Source organism: Anolis sagrei, chromosome 1 (assembly GCF_037176765.1).
Source record: "Anolis sagrei isolate rAnoSag1 chromosome 1, rAnoSag1.mat, whole genome shotgun sequence".
Lineage (NCBI taxonomy): Eukaryota > Metazoa > Chordata > Lepidosauria > Squamata > Dactyloidae > Anolis > Anolis sagrei.
This window is the reverse complement of record NC_090021.1, coordinates 232,425,920-232,449,985: the sequence shown is the minus strand read 5'-3', so window position 1 is coordinate 232,449,985 and position 24,066 is coordinate 232,425,920. Positions and strand designations below refer to the sequence as shown.

Below are 24,066 nucleotides of genomic sequence, written 5' to 3'. Positions count from 1 at the left end.
TCTTCATCACAGAAGTCACTTACTGAAGGTTTTTTCCATGTCTTCACATCGTCGCACCTCACCCACATAACGTCGCTGGAAGGCATTAACATGGGGGTTCAACTGAAAATAAAAGAAGCACATTGCTAGTGAAAAACCTACTTAGGACAGAGCATAGGAGATTGCCCTGTTCGAAATAGCAACCTCTTCAAGACCCCATGCCTTGCATGAGTACTAGTGGATATTTACCACTAGGGAGAAGGTTGATTCAAATGAGTTTTTAACTCTCCCCAGGGAGATTCCTGAATTTCCCAAATGATAATGAATACAATTTTCAAAAAGGTTATGGAGATTTCCATTTCCCAAAAGTTTACGGCATCATATTTCCAAAATGCCCGGGAAACAGGCAACCTGGATTTCCACTGTTTGCTCACCTATGCCCATTCTTCCTAAGAACTGCACAACTTCCTGGCCCACTCTCCAGGGAAAAGACCCCACCAAAATGCTATTCTTTCCTTAAATTTCTCTGTCCATTTAGCTGGGGCCTTAGTATACATTAAAAATCACTGTATCATAGTCAAATTTCTTCAGAACTGGGGTATGGGTATTTATCTCTCTGTATGCAGCCAAAATGTTCTTCATCCTTGAAAAAGACAATATTAGCCATTTTATCTCCCCCAGAATGCATCACTGTATAGTGCAAAGTACAAAATTTTGCTTACTTTCATGGTTATGATGGGAAAATATATTTAATGTTTGAAAGAGTGCTACAGGTAAACCACATACCAACTGCCTCTACATATCAAACCATGTACCCAATGTTTGAGGATGCTGTTTATCTACAAATACTCCCACAAGAGCTAAACTATTCTTTTGGGGTCTTCCCACAGTGGATTCCTCAAACTCTTTTGCACTTACATCACGGAACTCCACAAGTCCCCGTTCGCCAAGTTCACTGACACAAGCATATGCAGAACTTGACTGCAAAAAGAGCTGGGCTAGGCAGACCTCTTCGCTGCGGAACATGGATCCCATGTTGCTAGATAGGACCAAAAGAGAAAATCATCATCATAATTATCATCATTATTATATTTATGTATATTCTGCTTTTTATCTCTTCATTGACACACAAAGCAGTTGGTGAGGCAGGGGAGGCTGACAGGACATTAACATACACTAATCCCCTAATGCCTTGGACAGCAAGAAGATCCAACCAGTCCATATTTCAAGAAATAAAGCCTGACTGCTCATTGGAGGGAAGAATAGTAGAGACCAAGATGAAGTACTTTGGCCACATCATGAGAAGAAAGGAAAGCTTAGAGAAGACAATGATGCTGGGGAAAATGGAAGGAAAAAGGAAGAGGGGCCAACCAAGGGCAAGATAAATGGATGGTATCCTTGCAGTGACTGGATTGACCTTGAAGGAGCTGGGGGTGGTGACGGCCGACAGGGAGCTCTGGCGTGGGCTGGTCCATGAAGTCACGAAGAGTCGGAAACGACTGAACGAATGAACAACAACAATCCCCTAATAGGCCAGCAACAATTTACATCTGCAAGAGTCTGAGGACTGTTGCTGAGGTTTGAGTTTGGATTACAATTCTAAAGACCAGGGTTTGAACCTCTGCTTGGCCACAGAAACGCACTTGGTGTCCCTGGGGGAGTCACACTCTCTCAGTCTCACAGCAAAGGCAAACCTCCTCTGAACAAATATTGCAAAGAAAAAACCTTTACAATGCCACCTTGATTTGGATATGACTTGAACGCTCATAACAACTTACTATGATAACACAGGAGGGCCGCAATGGGAACTGGAACTGGCAAGGGAAAGTGAGTGGCAACAAAGCGTTAGCAGGGACAGACTATTAGAAGAAAATCACAAGGGTGGCTTCTGTATTCAGTCCTATCCAGAATTTGCAAACGTGACTTCTGGACTAAAATTCTTCAAATCTGCCACTGCTGGCGGATAGAGCTTTTTTTGAGAAATTTGAGAAACTGCAAGTCACTTCTGGTGTGAGAGAATTGGCCGTCTGCAAGGATGTTACCCAAGGGACACCCACATGTTTTACTATCCTGTGGGAGGTTTCTCTCATATCCCTGCATGGGAAGCTGGAGCTTACAGACGGGAGTTCACCCCCTCCCCGGATTGGAACCACCAACCTTTCAGTCAGCAGTCCTGCTAGAACAAAGGTTTAACACCTTGCACCATTGGGGGAAATGGAGGTTGGAGGTAGTAATCCAAAAAGCAACATTTAGATGCTCTGGTCTTGCCAATTTGGAAAGTTCATTGCCTGGGAAATAATGAGGTAGACATCTCACCAAAAGGAAAGCTCCCCAAATCCTGACATAAAGGTTATGAAAAATGATATGCAGTGGCTGCACTAGTCTATTGAGTTTGGCCAAGAACTTACCTCCAAGTGCTCCACAGAGGACAAGAAGCTGAAAGGGGGAGTTATCCTGGGGCTGCCGTCTCTTCAAAGCTCCTGGACTTTGCTGCAATTGACTCCCAAGCTTTGGCTACTGACTCACGTGGGTATTTTCCCCCTTCTTAGCTCTGGGGATTGCGACAGAGTTTCCAAGCCAAGCTAGGACCATCCGTTTCACAATGTGTGCCTGAGTCAGGACCTGTTCATCATGGGATTAAAAATGTCCTGAGACGACAAATCTGGGACCGAAGTTGGAGAAAACAGCAAAGGGATCCTTGCAGGTATTAGCTTGACATGCCAGATGTTGTCCTTTTGTGGCAGGGAGAGAAAGAGGAACAGACAGAAGCAAGATTCAACTATTAGACGATTACTCAAATTGTCATTCCCAACAACCTCCCTCTGAACTATGAGAAGTGAAACAGTTGCAACCACAGTTTGAAACAATTTTTGACTACTGCTCTCAGAATTTCCCAGCTCTCATGGCCAGTGACCACACTGCTTGGGGATTCTGAAAGCTGCAGTCCAAAAATGTCTTCTAAGCTTTGGTGGCAACTCGTTGGCAGACCACGTACAATGGGCATAAAGTCATGATGACAACAAATGCTAACCCAAAACAATTTGTTGCCTGAGGCTACCATCAAACGACACCTCTCATTCTCTCAAGCCAAAGCTCTTTTGTCAGCCATCAATCAATCAAATCATTTATTTCGGTCATGGACCAACACAGGAAATGTCAGCCATGTTATTTTGGCATAACAGGCGGTCCCAGAGTCTTGCTTGCTGTTCCTGATGGTAAAAATCCAATATTAAAAAATAATTTGCTTTCCTTGAATGACACCCCAAATCTACTGCCTGGGGTAATAAAGAATGCCCTACTTATAGTTGAATTAGTAGACTTGGGAAACCACAGTGTCTTTGCAATAGCCGCAGGAACCACACACAGAACAAGTATCTAGACCAGTCAGTCATTGCTGAGAGATTAGTCTTAATACAATTGATATCTCAGATGATAACAGCTCCTCAGGCCACTTCCTGTGGTAGAAACTGTACTTTTAAAAAAGGGCACTTTGCAACCTTATCAAATGAAACTGGGCATACTTGGCACTCCTGACCCCAAAATGATTCTGAGTAGGATTCTGCTGAATTGAATATCCCTATTTCATTCAGGATAGGGTATTTGTTACAGTTTGATCAATGCTCAGGTACCAAAACTGCAACTTCTCCCAACCCAATTTTGCCCTCTAAGAAATGAACATGCCCGAGTGGAGCAAACTCTGCCTTGCTTGCCTCCAAGATCTCTAGATGACAGAAAGCCTTTCCTCAAAGCAGAGGAAGGGATTCCTCACTGTGGATTATGCATTGCAAGAGGTCTTATATCTCTCTTTCTAAGCTCTAGGATTTCACATTGCTTTGAAAAAGAAAAAGGCAACCCTGTGAGACAGTGTCAAGAATTTTCCCTATTGTCTTTATTTTTTAATTTTAATTTATGCACACTTAAAAAATTAATAAACACTATTTTAAAAAGAATGTTAAAAATGGTGTGTCCACCTACGAAGGCTAAACTGTGGAATGATCTGTCGGAAGAGATCGAACCGCTAAATGAGCTGTCAGAATTCAAGACACTACTGAAGATCTGTTTCTTCCGGCAGGCCTACCCAGTCAATTTTGAATTGTGAATTTGAAATTTGCATTCTCTTAGTATTATATTTTAATCTTTGTACTATGTATTGTGATATATGGGTTTGGGCTATGCTGTTCCCCTCCTTGAGCCATGAGGAGACATAGATAACAAATACATTTATAATAATAATAATAATAATAATAATAATAATAATAATAGGTTGTTGTGAGTTTTCTGAGCTGTATGGACATGTTCCAGAAGCATTCTCCCCTGATGTTTCACTCACATCTGTGGCAATGGCTGGAATAACTGGAATGACTGTTGGAAACTAGGCAAGTGAGGTTTGTGTATCTGTGGAATGTCCAAGGTTGGAGAAAGAACTCTTGTCTGCTTGAGGCAAGTATGAATGTTGTTACTGGACACCTTGATTAGTCTTGAATGGTCTTGCAGCTTTAAAGTCTGGGGGCTTCCTGCCTGGGGGAAGAGGTGTTAGCATGCTCTGATTGTTTCTTGACTGGAATTCCCCTGTTTTAGTGTTCCTCTTTATTAACTGTCCTGATTTTAGCGTTTTTAAATACTGGTAGCCAGATTTTGTTCATTTTCATGGTTTCCTCCTTTTTGTTGAAATTGTCCACATGCTTGGGAACAGCCAGGCTTTGAAGCTGCAAGGCCATTCAGTGCTAACCAAGGTGGTCAACTGCAACATTCACACTTGCCTCAAGCAGACAAAAGTTCTTTCTCCCACCCTGGACATTACACAGATATATAAACCTCACTTGCCAAGTTTCCAACAGACTTCACAGCCTCTGAGGATGCCTGCCATAGATGTGAGCGAAACATCAGGGGAGAATGCTTCTGGAAAATGGTCATACAGCCTGGATAACTCACAACCCAGTGAATCCGGCCATGAAAGCCTTCGACCACACAATAATAATAATAATCATCATCATCATCATCATCTTAGTAACTATCCTGTGCTTAGATCTGATTGTAGCCCACCCCCCAATCTGCAATAAGACTTCTTCTTACCTGCCACGAGAAACTGCAGGTGTGTATTAGTCAAACATGGCAAAAATCCATGAAGGGTATGAATGGCGGGGGGGGGGGGGGGGGGATCAATTCACAATTGTCTGCTAGGGAAAGCTCTTCAACGTGCAGCAACATGAATGCTGACATCAATGCCGCTACAAGCTAAACAGTTTGGAGGGGCATTCCTGGATCTAGACTAGGCTGAGCTAGGCTGTGCCATGCTTCAACGACAAGCAAATTTCCCCGGCGTACAAATGAAAACTTTTTGAAGTAGCAAGTATGTTTGTAGCACTCTTAAAATAAAGTTGGCAGGGGCTCTGCTGTTTTTTCTTAACATCAACAAGTCTCAGGTGCGGGCAAACGAGCTGTAGCTGCCATGAGCCTTCTTCAGTAGGACAGTAACTTGATTTATCCCTTGGTCTCTCCAGAAATCTCAATATAGATCAGGCATGAGCAAACTTTGGCCCTCCAGGTGTTTTGGACTTCAACTCCCACCATTCCTCACAGCCTCAGGCCCTTTCCTTTCCCCCCTCAGCTGCTTAAGCGGCTGAGGGGGAAAAGGAAAGGACCTGAGGCTGTGAGGAATGGTGGGAGTTGAAGTCCAAAACACCTGGAGGGCCAAAGTTTGCCCATGCCTGATCTAGATCCTCCAGCAAGACTGGAGAAAAGTGATCATAGAGATTCCTAGAGAGAGCATGTTTAATCAAATCTGCAAACAATCAAATCCACAAAAGTAAAACCTGCAAATGTGGAGGGATGACTGTATATCATTAACTCTCAGTTAACTGGAACACTCAAGGAGCCGGGAAAAAGCTTATTGACTGCCATTTAACTAAAATGGCATACTGCATTCACAAAACTGCACTACATTGTGTTTGTCTTTATTTACTTTTTAGTGTTGCATTTTAACATTAATATCAAGTCAGTATGGATTTTATGGTAGGGTATAATATGGGGTATAGGATTCATTTCGCCTATTTCAATAATAATAATAATACTTTATTTATTTATTTATTTATTTATTTATTATTTACGTCACTTTTATCCCGCCCATATCAGCCCAAAGGCTACTCAGGGCAGTGTACAAATTGACACAATTAGATGCCATATAAAATACATACATCGGTTAAAAGCAAAAAAATCACATTAAAATAACAATAAAAATTATAAAAACGATGTCTTCTTGTTCAAATCCTCAACCATTCCATCATCTTAGCCGTTCCTAGTTCATATTCCAATATGAGTTTATCTGGTCATGTTGAAGTTCCAAACGCTTGCTCAAAGAACCAGGTTTTCACTCTTTTTCAAAAGGTCTTTTTTTTAAAAGTTTATTTGTATTCCGTGCTATCTCCCTTATATGCAAATTCCAGCTTATACAGACACAAGGCCTTGAAGATTCAATGCCTCGAAACAATTAAACACAGATACACATCTCCAGCCCTGGGGGGGTAGTGCTCATCTCCATTTCTAAGCCGAAGAGCCGGCGTTGTACATAGACACCTCCTAGGTCATGTGGCTGGCATGACTGTATGGGGCGCCGTTTACCTTCCGGCCCCAAATGATAACTCTCAAGCAACCAGAAACTACATTTACATGGAAGCTACCATCCCCGTAGTAAAGGTAAAGGTTGTCCCCTGACATTAAGTCCAGTCATGTTCGACTCTAGAGGTCGGTGCTAATCTCCATTTCTAAACTGAAGAGCCGGCGTGGTCCACAGACAACTCCAAGGTCATGTGGCCTCATGACCGCATGGAGTACCATAGGTGCCCATTGACTGAGAGTCTACTTTGTTATGGTATATTATAGGTATTTCTTTTCTATTTTATTATACATACGCATTATAAACTATAAACACTATAAAGCTATCACATATTAAAATCAGAGACAGGCAGATATGTAGTATATTAGGCTGTAGAAAAGTGAAAGAAGCTCTGCAAAGGGAGTGCCATAACACACCCTTTGCACTGGGGAAAAAAACTATTCTTAAGGAAATACACCACTTTGCCTTCTCCTTATAGAGACATGCAGCATTTCTTGCGGCATCTGTGGAAAAACAAGCCTTGCTCTCTGACCTCTCAGGGCTGCCTTTGTAAACCCAGCTGACTCTGAAATCTTATCACTTCCAGGTTCCAAAATCCACAATGAAGAGATGGAGCGCCTGTGTAAACTCCTCCAAAGAGGGATCTCTAATCTCTTTATTGACATGGAAAAGAAGGGGGTGGGGTGGGGTGGTAACCCATCCCTTACCAGGTTCATCTACACTAGAGAATTAATGCAGTTTGACAATACTTTTTTGCATTAATTAATTAAATGCTATAGAACTGTGGGAGTTGTAGTTTCACAAGAGCACTGGTGTCTTGCTAAACCACAACCCAAGGATTCCCTAGCACTGAGCCAGGGCAGAAAAAGCTACATAAAGCAGATAAAACTACATTAATTCCACTGTATAGATCAGGAATGGGAAAGCTTGGGCCCTCCAGGTGTTTTTGGACTCCAACTCCCACAATTCCAAACAGCCTCCCGGCTGTTAGGAATTGTGGGGAGTTGGAGTCCAAAACACTTGGAGGGTCCAAGCTTGCCCATGCCTGGTGTAGATGCACCACCCAGACTGCGAGGTCATATTTCCCAGCACCTTTCCCATCTTTCCCAACACCTTAAAGCCACAGCTCAAGTGAGACCATGGCAAAGGCAAGATGGAGATGCGCGTGCTCTTTCCAGACGTGCAAAAAGACACGCGAATGAAAAGTCCATTCAGGGGAAGAGGGAGATCAGGAGCAAAATGATTCCTGAAAAGGCAGGACCGAACCCTCCACATTGCCTCCAGAGCAGGCCTGGGCAAACCTGGGCCCTCCAGGTGTTTTGGATTTCAACTCCCACAATTCCTAACAGCCGGTAGGCTGTTAGGAATTGTGGGAGTTGAAGTCCAAAGCACCTGGAGGGTCCAAGTTTGCCCAGGCCTGCTCTGGAGGCACAGACACAACATTTGCATCAGCCTCAAGAAGCAACCCCGTTCCCAACCCGCAATCACTGCTACACTCTGTGGGATGAATGCGGTTTGGCCCCACTTTAACTGAATGCGATGGAAGGATGGGATAGTGCAGGGAAACTGCAACTCCCATGATCCCATAAGCATAGTAGTGATAAAGCGGGGCCAAACCGCGTTCATTCCACAGTGCAGAGGCGCCCTGGGCTCCATAAGGAAACTGACCGCAGGGCGGAAGGATAAAGGGGCCAAAAAGAGAAGAGAGGACTGCAGGAAGGAAGGAAGGAAGGAAAGAGAGAAAAGACAAGGCGCGCGCCTGGATGGAAGAGGCTCGAGCCTGGATGGAAGCGGCGCGCGCCCCGTTGAAAGCGGAAAGAGGACGCGGCCCAGGCTTGGAGCAGAAGAGCAGCTCCGGAAAGGAGGGAGGCCGAGAGGGAAGTGGGCGCAGGAGAGGGGCCAGGCATACCTCCTTCCCCGCGATGCAGCCGGAGAAGAAGCAGGAGGAGGAGCAGCAGCAGCAGCGAGCTCCAGAGCCGGGCCGAGGCGTCTTCCTGCTCTCTGCCAGGAAGGAGGCCGGGCCTCCCGCCCCTTTGGACTTCCCCGCTCGCTCGCTCACTCGCCCGCCGCTGGCACTTCCTGCCCCCCATCGAGGCCTCGGGGCCAGGCAGCCGCAATGGAGAACCAACACCGCTTGGACTCCCGCGGCTCAAGGCTGTGAGGTCCTCGCCAAGCTGCAACCCTCCCAGGATCCTCTAGCATTGAGCCATGGCAGTTAAAGTAGTGCCAAGCTGCCTTTCCATATTCTCCAGTGTAGATCAGGCATAGGCAAACTTCAGCCTTCCAGGTGTTTTGGACTTCAACTCCCACCATTCCTAACAGCCGGTACGCTGTTCCTCTAGAATCAGGACAGCAAATAAAGAGGAACACTCAAACAACTCAAAAAGGAAACAATCAAGGCTAACTAACCACCTCCCAACAAAGGATTCCCCTGGGCAGTAAGAAGCCAGACCTTGAAACTGCTAGGCCATTAAAAGCTAATCAAGGTGGCCAACTGCAACATTCACACTTGCCTCCAGCAGACAAAAAATCTTTTTCCCCACGCTGGACATTCCCTAAAAGTTGCCCAATGTTGCCATAGATCAAGGGTGGGAAGTGTACCACTTTCTAAATGCCGCCGCAATACAACTCCAGGAGCCACTGCCACCATAGTAAAGAATGATGGGAGATTGCCATTTCATCACACTACAGAGAAAAAAATCACTTAAAATCTGCTTTCGACCTCCTGCAGAATTTTGGGGTTTATAGTTTAGTGAGGCTGTTAAAGACTTCTCCCTAAACTACAAAGCCCAGAATTCTGCAGGAGAAAGAAAGCAGATTTTAAGTGGATTTTTTCTCTAGTGTGATGAGGCCCCAACAGTCTAGTAACATTTTAAGGGCTGCATGCTCCCACCCTGGGAGGAAATCCTAAATTAGTTCCAGCCTCCGCCTTGAAATATAATACTTCCTTCTTTAGACTCCCTGCATATATTAAAAATTCAATTCCTTTCACTTGCACTTAAGTATGCATATTCTACCTCCGGTCATTATTTTACTGCATAATGCAGTGGTTCTCAACCTGGGGTCCCCGGATGTTTTTGGCCTTCAACTCCCAGAAATCCTAAAAGCTGGTAAACTGAATGGGATTTCTGGGAGTTGTAGGCAAAAAACATCTGGGAACCCCAGGTTGAGAACCACTGGAATGGATTATTTCTTAAGCCAGTGTAAAAATGAGTATCAGTCAAGCACCCAAGAGTGAAAGTGTTGTGATAAAACAACCTCAACTAGCCTTGCACAGATTGGAAAGAAGTGTGTTCTGTTTACCACACATTTTTGATGTATTAAAAAGGTGGTTTCCCCCAGAAGAGAGAGTTACAGAACTGACCAGACAGAGGGATCCAAAATCCTAAACCCAAGTAGCATCCATGGGAAATGTGTTATTAAAGGGAATGGAAGCAGTGAGTAATGGTATCAGATTCAACATAAGACTTCAACAGACAACTGCCAATGAAGTCCCACACTTCACTAAAGTGAGGAGAGCAGGAAATAAACGTGGAAAAGCCAAGTTATCCAGAAGGTGCAGGAAGGTGTAATTCAAAACCATAATAATATACTTTGTACTACTGGGCCATGGTGGTGCAGCAGGTTAAACCACTAAGCTGCAGAACTTGCTGATTGGAAAGTCACCGGTTCAAATTTGTGGATAGGATGAGCTCCCATTGTTAGCCCCAGCTTCTGCTAACCTAGCAGTTCAAAAACATGCAAAGGTACCACTCCGGTGGGAAGGTAACAGCACTCCTGGCCACATAACCTAGATGTCTACAGACAACACTGGCTCTTCGGCTTAGAAATGGAGATGAGCACCACCTCTCAGAGTCGGACACAACTAGACTCAATGTCAAGGGGAAACCTTTACCTACCATTGGAAATATATCATAAAGTCCAAAAGGCCAGCTGAATGGCAAAAGGGCAATGCCAATTAATCAGAAGAGAAAGAGCTTCTTGCATTAATTCCTTTCTCCTCCTCTTTCATATAGGATCATTTCATACCTAGAAAAAAAACCCCATGCTGTTCATCTGGACTTCATTCTGAATATGACTTAGAGATACTAAATGCAGTAATTTTAATTTGAAAAGTTAAATGTTTGGAAATTGCCAGTTGGCTTTGACAGACTTGACTCAGTATCAACCGCCTGCTGTGTAAGTTTCATTTTCCATCCCAAAGCATCACACACAGCATTACTTCCTATTTTCCTACACAGTATTTTTAGTCAAACTGACAATACTGACTCATTCTGACTCAAATGTGAGTAGGAAAGGGAAGATATGGTTAATGGCAGTGCCATTAACTTCCCATATTTTTGGAGGAGCATAATCTTATAGGCCCGTCTGCCTCTTCTGTCAAGAGGAAGCCAGCAGCTAAAGCCCCATCTACATTGCCATATAATGCTGTTTCATAATGCAGTTTAACTGCAATGAACTGCACTATATGGGCCTACACTGCCAGTCCTCAATACAGCTAAAATGCATTATATGGCAGTGTAGACAGTCTATGTCTCATGCACTCACTGCCTTCTCCTTGCTTTTCAGTTTTCTCCCTCACCCTTGAGCAACTGCTTCACTTACGCAGAGTGAAGTGTCCTTCTGCAAACTAGGCAAGGTGTACATAGTAAGTAAAGAAAGCAAACAAAGAAAGAATCATAAGTTTTTGCAAATTACCAGATTACTCGCTAAAGAATTATGCAGGCTAGACGAGACATGCCATAAAACCTTCATGCAGCCAAACAGACACAGTCCCTCCTAGCTTGTCAATCATCATAAAATAATAGAATCACAGAGTTGGAAGATATCTCCTGGGTCATCCAGTCCAACTCCTTGCCAAGAAGCAGGAAAATTGCATTAAAAAAAACCCTGACACATGGCCTCTGTTTAAAACCCTTCGAAGGAGCCTCCACCACAGTCCGGGGCAGAGAGTTCCACTGCTGAACAGCTCTCACAGTCAGGAAGTTCTTCCTAGTATTCAGGTGGAATCTCCTTTTCTGTAGTTTGAGGCCATTGTTCTGTGTCCTAGTTTCCAGGGCAGCAGAAAACAAGCTTGCTTCCTAGTGCTCTAGAAAGGAATCTCTATTGTAAACATACCTTAATTAGACTTTTAGAACTTATTGAGATAATATTCAGAATACAGTGACACATGCAAATCCTTGTTCTTTCATTCTTTGAATCATAAAAGCTTTATTCTGACCCTCTCCTTATCCCATCTGAAACATATGTTTTGTTTTCTAAATGCAGAAAATTTTTAAAAATGTGTTGAAAGAAGGCACATATAAGTGCTATAGCAGTGCAGAATGAATGAATCCTAAATTTCTATAGTCAAGAAGAGCTATTTGACAGGAGAATCAGTACACTGGAAGAAAGCTGGCCCTCACTGGTTCAAGATACAGCACAGTTACTCTGACCCTCTTCAACAGCAGACTAAATCAACACCTCACTTTTTTTTTAAACTATGGAGACCTTTATCTGTTAAAGCTTAAACCAGGGGTCCTCAAACTAAGGCCTGGGGGCTGAATACGGCCCTCCAAGGTCATTTACCCGGCCCACAATCAGGGTCAATCTAAGTCTGAAACGACATGAAAGCACACAACAACAACAAGAACAAGAACAAGAAGAATCCTATCTCACCAGCAAAAAACAGGCCAACACTTCCCATTGCAATACTAATAAGTTTATATTTGTTAAAATTGTTCTTCATTTTAATTATTGATTGTTTTTAAGGGTTTTTTTTGCACTACAAATAAGATATATGCAGTGTGCATAGGAATTCATGCATTTTTTTCCCCAAATTATAATCTGGCCCTCCAACAGTTCGAGGGACTGTGACCTGGCCCTCTGTTTAAAAAGTTTGAGGACCCCTGGCTTAAACTATCAGAATTGAGAAAAATGTAGTCTGTCGCCCAAAAAACCTACTGTACAGTAAAACTCCACTGTGTCATACACCAGCATGAATAAAGAGAAATCCCACCCTCTAACCCAGACATGGGCAAACTTCAATCCCTCCAGGTGTTTTGGACTTCAACTCCCAAAATTCCTAAGTCTACCAGCTGTTAGGAATTATGGGAGTGGAAGGCCAAAACACCTGGAGGGACGAAGTTTGCCCATGTCTGCTCTATCCAAACACCTGGATTTTGTCCTATCAAAAATTGAGTGTCCAAAGAGTTTAGGATAAGAGGCTGTACTGATTTTTCAAAAGACCAAATGCTTATGCATTAAGTTCCTTCTTTATCCACTCAAGTTTATCTTACACAAACACACTTCTGAAAAACTTTCATTTCAGACTACACAAGAGTCTTATCTTGGTTCTAAAGGATGCTTATCTTCAAGTTGATTCTATTCAAAGGTGACTTAACATTTAGGGAGGAAAGCATGTGGCATACCCTTCCCACAGTTGTAGGATGGTAATGGAGAAGAGTGTTACATCTCTGAACGCCTATATCAACAACAAGCTGTATAAAGAAGTTCATAGTATGTGTAGAAAGTCCAAGTTTATCCGGGGTATTTCTTTACCTGCATCATAGTTATGATTCAACAGAAATACTCCTGGTAATAATAACATCTGTTGAATGGAAAGACTAAAGTTTCTCTGAACCTGAACCGACTCTGCAACAAAAGCCAGCAAAGAGGATATTAGTTTCACAAGGGTGCCTTCAAACAAAAAAAGCCTCTTCAACACAGAGAGTATAGAAGAGCATGTGTCCCCATAGTTCCCTTTAACTACCATCTTCTCCTTTTGTCATACTTTAATTTTGCCCTTCATACAACAATCAGAAGCCTTGTCCTAAAAGAAAATACAGGTGATTTTCCTGTCTCCACCCCTATAAGTATAAGTTAAGTATTCCTTCCACCTCTAGCAAAGCTCTACTTTTCATACCTAATTGAATTGAAGGTGAGGAGGCCCTCTTGCTCCCACCACCATCACAAGCACGGCTGGTGGAGATGAGGGAGAGGGCCTTCTTGGTGGTGACCTCACAACTTTGGAACACCCTCCTCAGGGAAATTAGGCAAGTCCCCACACTGTCCTCTTTTTGCAGGGATCTGAAAACCTGGATGTTTTGGCAAGCATTTCAGAATAACTAGTCCCTAGGTTACCAGATAATGCTATGTTCTCTGCACTTCATCCAATTCCCCGGCCTGTGGTACACTGCTTTGCACTATCTGATACCTGGCCCTTTTACAGCCTGGTCACACCTATTTTAGTAATTCTGGTTATTGACTTCTGTCGAGCATTGCTTTGATGGAGTTTCAATGCTGCTGTTTTATACTCTTTATGTTTTATTTAATTGTGTTTTTATTTTGGATTGTTACATTTTATTATGTTCTTAATTGTGGTTTTGTTTAATGGATTGTCTCGCTTTTATGTCTTGTGGACATTCTGTCCCATATGTAAGCCACCTCAAGTCCCTTCAAGGAGATGGTGGCGGGGTATAAGAATAAAGTTACATTACATTACATAAGCATGGCTGCATTCCAAAATATCCCCAATAAAGTTTTATCTACTATTTCTCCTTTAAAACTCAGCAAAACAAACAATGGGTGCGTGTCCTTTATTGCAGGTTTGGATTCTGATGAACTGGCTGGTTAGGATGTGTGAAGGTTGAAGTAAGTGCTCCATCATCGATACAAATAGTCAGCTTGGATATTAGCAGCAATCTCAGCTTCCCACTTGTCACCATTGTTGAGCAACTTTTCCTTGTTGTAGAGAAGCTCTTCATGTGTTTCAGTAGAGAACTCAAAGTTCGGACCCTGCAAAAAAAAACAGGGGAAAAGGGATGTTGTCAGATCAGACTGCATTTCCCATGAGAGTGTTGACTCTCAGTAGCTCCACCTTCCAGATGCGAATCCAGAGTGGGCAACTTCAAAATGGTAACCTCAACACATTCATTCCACCCTAATCACCTCCACGATGGCATCAACAGGGCAGGCCTCCTGACAGAATCCACAATAAATGCACTTGGTCATGTCTATGTCATAGCGTGTAGTTCTGCGGCTGCCATCAGCACGGGGTTCTGCCTCAATTGTTATTGCCTGTGAGGAAGAAAGAGGCACAGCTCACTACCAGGGAGCATTCCACAGTAGTAATAATAATAAACTTTATTTTTAGACACCCCCTTTCTCCCCAGGGAACTCAGGGCAGTTTACACTTGCAGAGGCAAACATTCAATGCCTGACATATATCAAAACATTACAGCAATAGAACATAATACAAAATAATAACAGCATTATACTAATCAAATAAAATTAAATATCAAAATAAAAACATAGAACAGCTAATCAATAAACAAATGCATTTAAAAGCATAGTGATCAATAAGACATCTAACATAGCACTATTAAAAATGGGTGAAACATTGACTGTTATAGTTGTTCTTAACTGTACCATAATGGCCACACAGTACAGCCTGCTTTCCAATGGCGTTGCTAAAGTGCCAGAAGACTGATCTCAAAGACCTGGAGAGGTGAGTGAATGGAAGACAGAAGGTAGAATTTAACCGTATTGATACTGTGGATGAGAAGGGACTGGCGGGAAGTCTCCAATGAAAGAACTCTGACAGAAAGGAGAAGTTGCTCTTTAGCAAGCACACAACCCCGCTGCACTGAAAGAGCACTGTTTCAAACATCCACAATGAACATTATTAAGGGGAACAAACATGGGATTGTGTCACTGAATTTAGCATTTAGCAGCAAGAAGCTTGTAGCAAATACAGGAGAAATAATTCACATATCAACCAGGGATACACATACTCTCTCAGCTTAGAAGGAGAGCATCACAGAAGTCACAGGGACTATGCACAAGAGCATTTGCAGGTCAGCGAAGTTTATGACTCCGTTAAGAATAACAGTGTGCCTCCCAGGTGAATTGCAAGCTTCTAAATGCTTTCAAGAAATTAATTTTAAAATTTGCACTAAATTCCTTTATTGTGTATAGACACCTCTAACAGATCACGGAAGGAGGAAGGGAACAACAAGGATCTCACCTGAGCAGGGCATACAGCTTCACAGAGCTTGCAAGCAATACACCTCTCCTCTCCAGATGGGTATCTGCGCAGGGCATGCTCCCCTCGGAAACGGGGGCTCAAGGGACCCTTCTCAAAGGGATAGTTGATAGTGGCAGGTTCCCTGAACAAGTAGCTCATGGTCATAGCCAAACCTGGGAGAGGAGGGGGGATGACACAGCAAAACAAAATATATTTATTGCAATGTTCATTTCACCACAAAGCTCTGGGTAGACCAGTTACCTAGCTAGTGTCCAAACAAAAATGCCGGAACTGAGAAGATTAAATATTTACAGCTGTTTCCAGGAGTTCTACAATTGGCTGCTTGCCTTTGTTCACCTTGGGTAAACTACAATCATTTCTAGGGGATACGCTCTGTCATAATCTGCACTGTTGCTATTATTTTCCATGGATCAGTCTGCAAATACCAGAAAAACATCCGCTGCCCTCACATCATTTGTTTTCTTTTTTCTTTTTAAATTGAGTGACAATGCATGAATTTTACTAAGATAACATAGCATATTCTCATAGCTGCCAGTTCAGGACTTCTATTAGAAAATGGAAAAGGAGCACTGAGGATTATCACTATGGTGTTGAGATGTATTTCCCCTGCAGCAGCAGCACATAATACCAAAATAAACAATACCATGTCTGGCTTTGAAAGAATAGGACAGAATTTTAGAATGCATCTGCAATGACAGTAGTACAACAGTAGTAACAAAGACCTCTGGTTAGTCTAGAGTTAAAAGTTATATATAAAACTATCTGGCAGCAATAGGAAGGGGCAGCAAGTTAATGAAGACTGCCTACATTATTTCAGAGAATGGTAAGCTACCTATAGCATTATTTCTAAGGATATTCAATTACTGAGATGGAATTGGTACTGCAAAATTATTAGTTGCAGTGACTCATGACAAGGACACAGTCTCATTCTCAGTTCCTCCATGAGAGAACCTCTCGAGGGTGTGGGGACAGGAGGAGGTAGTCAGGCATTTCTGCATATTAGATTCTTCCCTTTAATGTTCACTCAGTCAGTTTACTCAATCCCACAAGACAGACATTCCTCTTTTTATCCCGTAAGCACCTGCACCATTGTCCTCACCTCGGATAAGTTCTGTCCATAGGAGTGTCTGTGCAGCCTTATCAGTGATTGATTTAAAATCTGTTGGCTCCTCCTTTGCATTCACATATTCTGTTGGGCAAAAAGTCAGATGCCTTGAGCTGTTGCTTCATTGAAGTCTCAAACATTTAAATGTACAACAGATGATGATGATAATAATAATTATGATAGTATTTTTATTTCTTGCCCACCTCTCCTCATAGCTCAAAGCAGGTTACAACACTGTTAAACACACATTCACGTAAAAACATTCCTGAATATATATATATTAAAACATATTCCCACAAAATACGTATTAAAATACACAAAACAGAGATTAAACATTAAATGCACATTAAAAAATTGTCAGTAAAACTATCTGGGTAAGCCTGCCAAAAGAGATAGGTCTTCACTTGTATCTTAAATTGTGAAAACAGATCTAGCTATCGGAGCTTTTCTGGCAGGTCATTCCACAGTCTTGGGGTGGCTGATGAAAAGGTCCTCTGGGTGGCGGTTGCTTGCCAGGTTCTGGCAGACTGGAGCAGACGTCCCCCATAGGACCAGGGACATAGCCGGGGGGGGGGGGGTAGTTAAAGGTTCAACCCTGCCCTGAAATGTGTCAGGTTAGAAAAGAAACCTTGTTTACTCATAAATTGGTTAACCAGTTAAAATTAATGACTAAACCAGATTTGGGGGTGGGCTGTTAAAACCCTTAACCTCCACCCCACCCCCTGGCTACGGCCCTGCATAGGACCTTAGTGTTCGGGGTGGATTGTACAGAAGAAAGTAGGTAACCTGGGCCCAAACCATATAGGGCTTAAAGATCAAAACCAAGATTTTGTACTTTGCCTGGAAACTGACTGGCAGCCAGTAGAGTGACTTTAGGACAGGTGTGTTATGTTTACTCCTAAATATTCCTGTAACCAATCTAGCTGCTGTATTTTGAACCAACTGGAGTTTCCAAACTTGTTACAAACATAGCTCAATGTAAAGCACATTGCAGAAGCCAAACATTGAGGTTACCAGTGAATGTACTATCATCTTAAAGTCCTCCAAATCTTGGAAGAGTGCAGTTGGTGGATCAGCTGATGTTGATAGTAAGGACTCCTGACTGTTGCATCTACCTGGGCTGACATTTGGAGAGACGGATCCAGGAGTACTCCCAAGCTGCGAACACAGTCTTTCAGAGGGAGTATAATCCCATCCAGAACTGGTTGACACACCTCCATCCCAGATTAGAACCCTTGATGGCAAGCACCTCTGTTTTGTCTGGATTTAGTTTCAATTTGTCTTTCCTCATCTAGCCCTTTACCTCCTCCAGACATTTATTCATTCACACATTCATGTCATTAACAACAAACTGCAGAAAGTATACAGACAAGGACTACTCGTGAATGTTCATGGAAACAAACTTTCGTTTTGAAGCAAAAATGATGATACTCTTGATTATTGGTGGGCAATTCTGAGCCATTTTATTTATTTCATTTATATGCCACCTTTATCCCGGAGTTGGACCCAAGATGGATCACAAAAACAATTAATTAAAATTTAATAATAAAATAGAATTAAGCCCATTAAAACAAGCACATGAAAATATCACAAAATCATTTTAAAAGAATTCAAAGAAGCCTTCCTGCGTGGAATTAAAAGCTTGATACCCATTCCCAGATGTATTTGTATATTTTCTTTGGATGAGTGTCCTGTGTTATATTTGCATGGTGTCCCTTCTCAAGAGACACAGAAGGAAGGCATTGAAAGTAGGAACACAAACTGAATTCTGTGCCTCTAAGAAGAACCTCTAAGACATGGTTTTACAAGTAGACTAAAAAATGAACACAACAAAGCTTTTCTCTGTGACAACACCTGCTATACTCCTAGAAAAAAAAGATCCGATTGCATATAGTTCAGCTAGATAAATGGACTTGATTATGTACTTACTGTAGGATGCTCTGGGGGCTGTGCTGCTGAGATGTCGGGAAAGACTCAGATACACTGGAGTCCCTAAGAAGTAACACACAAAATGGGCAATGTACCAGAGAAACAGAGATGCTAGTTCTAAATGTCCAAAACAGCACGGGGTGTACAGGAACAGTTCAATCAAGAATGTGGGTATTGTCAAAACATACACATATTCATGTTGTTCTCCAACCCAGAGGCAACAAGGAATTACACACAACTGGGTGCATAAAACGAGTGGGGCACCTGTCAGCCCACCAGATTCTTTGGCCCACAACCCCCATGAGTCCCATCCAAGTTAGCCAATACCAAGGAATTGAGTTGTTGTTTATTCATTCAGTCACTTCTGACTCTTCCTGACCTCATAGACCAGCCCACGCCAGAGCTCCCTGTCGGCTGTCACCACCCCCAGCTCTACCTCTGTCATAGAATTGAATGCAGATGAATAAGAAGGGTAATAACACAAAATCAAACAGGTTCCCCATGAAGCCCCCTTTCACCACCCGTTTGGGAAACTGTAAAGACCAAAAGAGTTCTCCATCCCTATTCTACTAGCTCCCAGCAGTTTAATTTAAAAAGAATTATCTGGTTTTCAAAATATTGCAACGTTGGTTTAGAAAAACACTGTCAAGCAATCAGCAGAAGAAATTAATACTAGAGCCAAGCTGCTCACTGTGAAAGATAATCAATAAAGTCAGGAGACAGAAAACATAGCATGAGCTTGATTGTGACACTAATAATATGGAGGAGATAATAAAAGATGAAATGTGTTGGATGAAACTGAAGGCTTACCTATTCCTCAAAATTATTTCCACAGTGGTAAGCCTAATGGCTTTGGGAAAATCTACACTTAGGTCAAGAACACAATAACTGTCACTTATTTTTTATTCTCTACCACTTCTGATTATTAAATGCAATAATGGCCATCTGGCAATCATGACTAGTAACCATGAATATATCAATTATCATTTTAAAGCCATCCAGCATGTTGGTTATCATGGCATTCTAGGAAACAAATTCTAGCCTGATCATGCAAATATGTGGGGCAGCACTCCCTTTGATCTGTTTTGAACCTCATGGGGTTTATTATTATTATTGTATTATTATTAGATTTCCGCTCATGGTGCAGCGGGTTAAACTGCAGAGCTGCTGAACTTGCTGATCAAAAGGTTGTCAGATTGAATTCAGGGAGTGGGGTGAGCTCCTGCTGTTAGCCCCAGCTTCTGTCAACCGAGCAGTTCGAAAACATGCAAATGTGAGTAGCTTAATAGCTACCGCTGCAGCAGGAAGGTAACAACACTCCATACCAACCACATGACCTTGGAGGCATCTTCGGATAATGCCGGCTTTTCAACTTAGAAATGGATATGAGCACCACCCCCCAGTCAGACACAACTAAACTTAATGTCAAAGGGAAACCTTTACCTTTACTTTACACTATATGTGGTTTAATACATCTCTATCAAGTCAGAAGATTCACACATGCAATTTGGAATAAAACTATGACATTGATCCTACAGAGAAATTGCTATATGTACTTTCAATACTATACTCTACTGACAGTATATTTACTGTATGCTGAAACATTTTTAAACCACCCTTCATTTTTCCAGATATCAAGGCAATATGCTAATATAATTAAAGCAATGAGAACATGTCATTGTAGGAAACATAGAGGTTTTTACACATAACAAAGTCAATAAATTTGGGTGAGGACTTTAGGGGTAATCTTAGGGAAATATAACAAACAACTCAAATTCCACTTGACTTTCTTTAAGACTTGCATGAAGGTGATATCCTTCACTGTGCACTAATATGAACAAAGTCTGCCACCATTCTCATAGACTCTGCTGTCACTATATTTAATACTTAGAATAGTAGAGGGCTACCCAAAGCAGATGAGGTTACCATCATAAGATGCTTCAGAGATGCTATTCAAAATTCCACCAAGATGTTCACCTTTATCATTCACTGACATACACTGACATACATCTGTTGCAGTATTTTTAAGTCTACAAAAGCTTGTGCTACCAACTTCTCCCTCTCAGTCTCAAAGGTGCTACAAAATCCCTTTGCATACTGATTCAGACCAACACAGCTATATCCTTGACTCTGACATACAGGATGCTCTCTAATAAACCAATATTCATTTGTTCTTGAATCCAGATCCTAGTTTTTCATCTCAAGTGTGAAAGTAGTAAAACAAAGACAAAAAAAAAGTACACACACACACAAAGCTTGCAAAGGAGAGAAATGTACCAAATCAACATGATTTGATAAAGCTTAGCAGTTATTTCTATTATATTGATGTAGATGCTGGCATGACATGAAAATTATAAATTTGCTGCCTAGCTATGAGGCCCATGTATACAGTACTAGCAGAAGTCAAAGGACCATTCTACACTGCCATATAATCCACATTATCAAAGCAGGTAAGACACATTATCTGGTTTGAACTGGATTATATGGGTCTACACTGCTATATAACCCAGTTCAAACAAGATAACCTGGATTTTATATGTTGGTGTAGAAGGCACCTAAGTATATTTCCCAAGTACTTCACCAAGGTCTAATAACTGTTAATGATATAGAGTCCACCAAATAGCATCATCATTTGCTGAGAATTAGGAAGTGCATTGACTTCACATGTGAAGCCCGATCTTTTGCATGAATAAGTATTGCATGAATAAATCTTATTTGGGTTTGCTTCCCAAATAAGTAAGTCCAGTTTTGAAGTCTCACTACTTTCTCATCCAACATTTATGTAACTCCTGGAAATAGTATTGTATAACACACTTTACCATTCTTGTTTATTCACACAATGCAGATATTAGTGACTTGCAAATAATATAACTGTAAATTTTGTGGCTTGAAAATAACTTTTCCACAGGAAAGCTAAGTACTATGTTCACGTTATCACAAGTGTTATTTATACAAATGTTTCCGTGTAAACTGCTTCTTAAAGATCTAACTCTTAAACCTCACTAATATAGTTCAGTAACATTCCCATTTTACACATGCAAAGCAGTAACCAACAACTAATGATAGACCCAGGCTAAGGCCAACACCAAACTCAAGATGTCTTTTTGTTGTAGGCTACCTGTTCGGGAGGCCTGGCGCATCAGCCACAGGACAGGCATTTTCAGCTTGAACCTGGGATTCCTATGAAAAGAAAAGAAAAAATATTGATTATCTTTTATTGGGTCATTTTAAAAAATCCAGGAGCAGTAAACAGCAGGAATCCTATTGGTCATCCAAACAGAAGTAGATCCACAAAATGAGCTACTGAATTGTAAGCCAATGGTTATGTAAATCCAACTGGTTCGACAGATCAATTCTAGTTGGGACTGAAAACTGAATCCTGGCTAATGTGTTTAAATATGATCCACTAAAGCAGGGGTCCTCAAACTATGGCCTGGGGGCCGGATGTGGCCCTCCAAGGTCATTTACCTGGCCCTCGCTCAGGGTCAACCTAAGTCTGTAACGATTTGAAAGCACACAACAACAACAACAACAACAATGCTATCTCATCAGCCAAAAGCAGGCCCACACTTCCCATTGAAATACTAATACATTGATTTAAAGTGTTGTTTGCACTACAATGTGCCGTGTGCATAGGAATTCATTCATGCTTTTTTTCAATTTATAATCCGGCCCTCCAACAGTTTGAGGGACTGTGACCTGGCCCTCTGTTTAAAGGTTTGAGGACCCCTGCACTAAAGCATCAAAAGCTTTTGAGTTCACAAATATTCCAACAAGCCATGGGCGCATCTATACTGCAGAATTAATGTAGTTTGACACACTTTAACTGCCATGGCTCAATGCAACAGAATTATGGGGCCTGCAGTTTGGTGAAGAAGGCTAAAGCCCTGTGGAACTTCCAGGATTCCAGTAAAAGTGGTGTCAAGCTGCATTAATTCTACAATACAGATGCACCTCCCACATTCCAGTTTTTTGGACTTCAGATCCCAGAATCCCTAGCGATTGGCCAAAGTGGCTGAGGCTTCTGGGAGTTGAAGGGCATTCCAGTCTGACCCCAAGCCTTCTAGACCACAGCAGCTCTCTAAAAGACAGAAGCAATGATCAAGCTGCACTCCTCCCCCCATCCCTTCTATTTCAGGCCTAAAACCACTCTACAAGCGTCTATTGGAGTGTGTGCTTTGAAAAAGACTAGCTTACGTTCAACCTGACCAGGAAGGGCACAGCATGAAGAGAAGCCCTTTGGGAGCAGGGATGGAACTTTGGAGAGCGCAGCCCTCACTTGGGCGGAGCTAACCGGGCCTCTGGCCTACGGGAATGGCAAAGCGCATGCGTACAACCCTGCGCCTCTGCCCAATTCGCCCTCGAAACCCCAGCGGGCGCATGCGCCTTCAGGAATCCGACGCATGCGCACTCCAGTGTCCTCTGCAGTGCCCTAGGAAGGTCCCCGCGAGGAGATGTGGAGAGGGAAGAATTTCCAAGGGTGTTGGTGGGACGGGCGCGTGACCCGCGTGGCGTCACGCTCAGTAAAAAAAAAAGAGAGAGAGGGATAAAAAGGACTCACCCGCGGAAAGGGCGACGGAGAGCCGCGCGCCGCTCGGAGCCGCCGGCGAGCAGGAGTGACGAGGGGGAAAACCAATCAGCGCTAGCCTAGGCATTGATTGGTTGAGGATTGCCCAGCGAGAGGCGGGACTTTCTTTTTGGTTCGATAGAAGGCTGGGAAAGCTTCGAATGTTTTGAAGGGAAAGGAGGGGCGGGGGTAGCGGAGATCTAGAATAGCAGTGGGTGATTGGTTGTGCGGGAGAGTCAAGTCCACGCTGATTGGCGCAAGCAATTCGTGGAAGAGTCGTAGTATTCGGCTTCTGTGTTGAGCTCGTGGCTTCGAGTCTTCCTGTTCTTCTTGATTGGCTGGAAGGCCATCGTTAATTGTGCGAAGAAGATTCTTTCGTACTGACAACCACCAGCGTTAAGAGCGTGTGTACATGTCTACCTAGAACAGGCATGGGCACACTTTGTTGGACCATGCAAGAAACCAGTTAGTGTGTGTGTCAAATGTAAAATAAGATGCATGAAGCTGATTGGTCGGGCTATGCTAGCCTGGGACTTTTGGATACTGTTACATTTTCTAGGTTTGAGTTATGCAGTGCTTGCAGAGATACAAGGTTTGAAGTGTGCTCTCACTTCATGATCTGCTGAAGGAGTTTATCCACATGGAGAAAGAAAGACCATTTTAAATCTCTCATAAAAGGACATTATGTGAGGTGATACAACTAATCACATGATTGTAAATATGTTGTTCTGAATTACAAAGAGTAAACTACTTGTTCTTTATTGTTCCATCTGCGTGGCATATTTTCTTTATCTGGCAAGGCAGTTTATTTTACATTACTCCACAAACTTTGGCCCTCCAGGTGT

General features: G+C 42.5%; 2 protein-coding genes across 4 annotated transcripts in view; both read right to left on the bottom strand.

The window, feature by feature from the left end:
• TCIRG1 (T cell immune regulator 1, ATPase H+ transporting V0 subunit a3) overlaps positions 1–8,880 on the bottom strand; it is a 29,030-nt gene extending 20,150 nt beyond the window's left edge. The window contains exons 1-4 of the mRNA XM_060772480.2: positions 8,502–8,880; positions 2,388–2,711; positions 898–1,018; positions 24–102 (exon numbers count right to left, since the gene is read on the bottom strand). Of these exons, the coding sequence (XP_060628463.2) occupies positions 24–102; positions 898–1,014 (196 nt within the window). The 5' untranslated portion in view covers positions 1,015–1,018; positions 2,388–2,711; positions 8,502–8,880. The remainder of the gene's footprint in view (positions 1–23; positions 103–897; positions 1,019–2,387; positions 2,712–8,501) is intronic.
• Positions 8,881–14,154: 5,274 nt separating this feature from the next.
• Positions 14,155–23,318, bottom strand: NDUFS8 (NADH:ubiquinone oxidoreductase core subunit S8). 3 transcript variants are annotated; one of them, XM_060772493.2, is made up of 7 exons: positions 23,216–23,318; positions 21,773–21,834; positions 18,655–18,717; positions 16,720–16,809; positions 15,600–15,772; positions 14,522–14,650; positions 14,155–14,368 (listed from the first exon to the last, which is right to left on the bottom strand). In XM_060772493.2, exons 2-7 carry the CDS (start codon positions 21,810–21,812, stop codon positions 14,237–14,239), a joined length of 627 nt encoding a protein of 208 aa, XP_060628476.2. In that variant the 5' UTR covers positions 21,813–21,834; positions 23,216–23,318; the 3' UTR covers positions 14,155–14,236. The 3 variants fall into 3 exon arrangements, with proteins under 3 accessions (XP_060628476.2, XP_060628485.2, XP_067317320.1); XM_060772502.2 differs by lacking the exon at positions 23,216–23,318 and adding an exon at positions 22,852–22,955; XM_067461219.1 differs by lacking the exon at positions 23,216–23,318 and adding an exon at positions 22,864–22,955.
• Between the last annotated feature and the right edge of the window lie 748 nt (positions 23,319–24,066).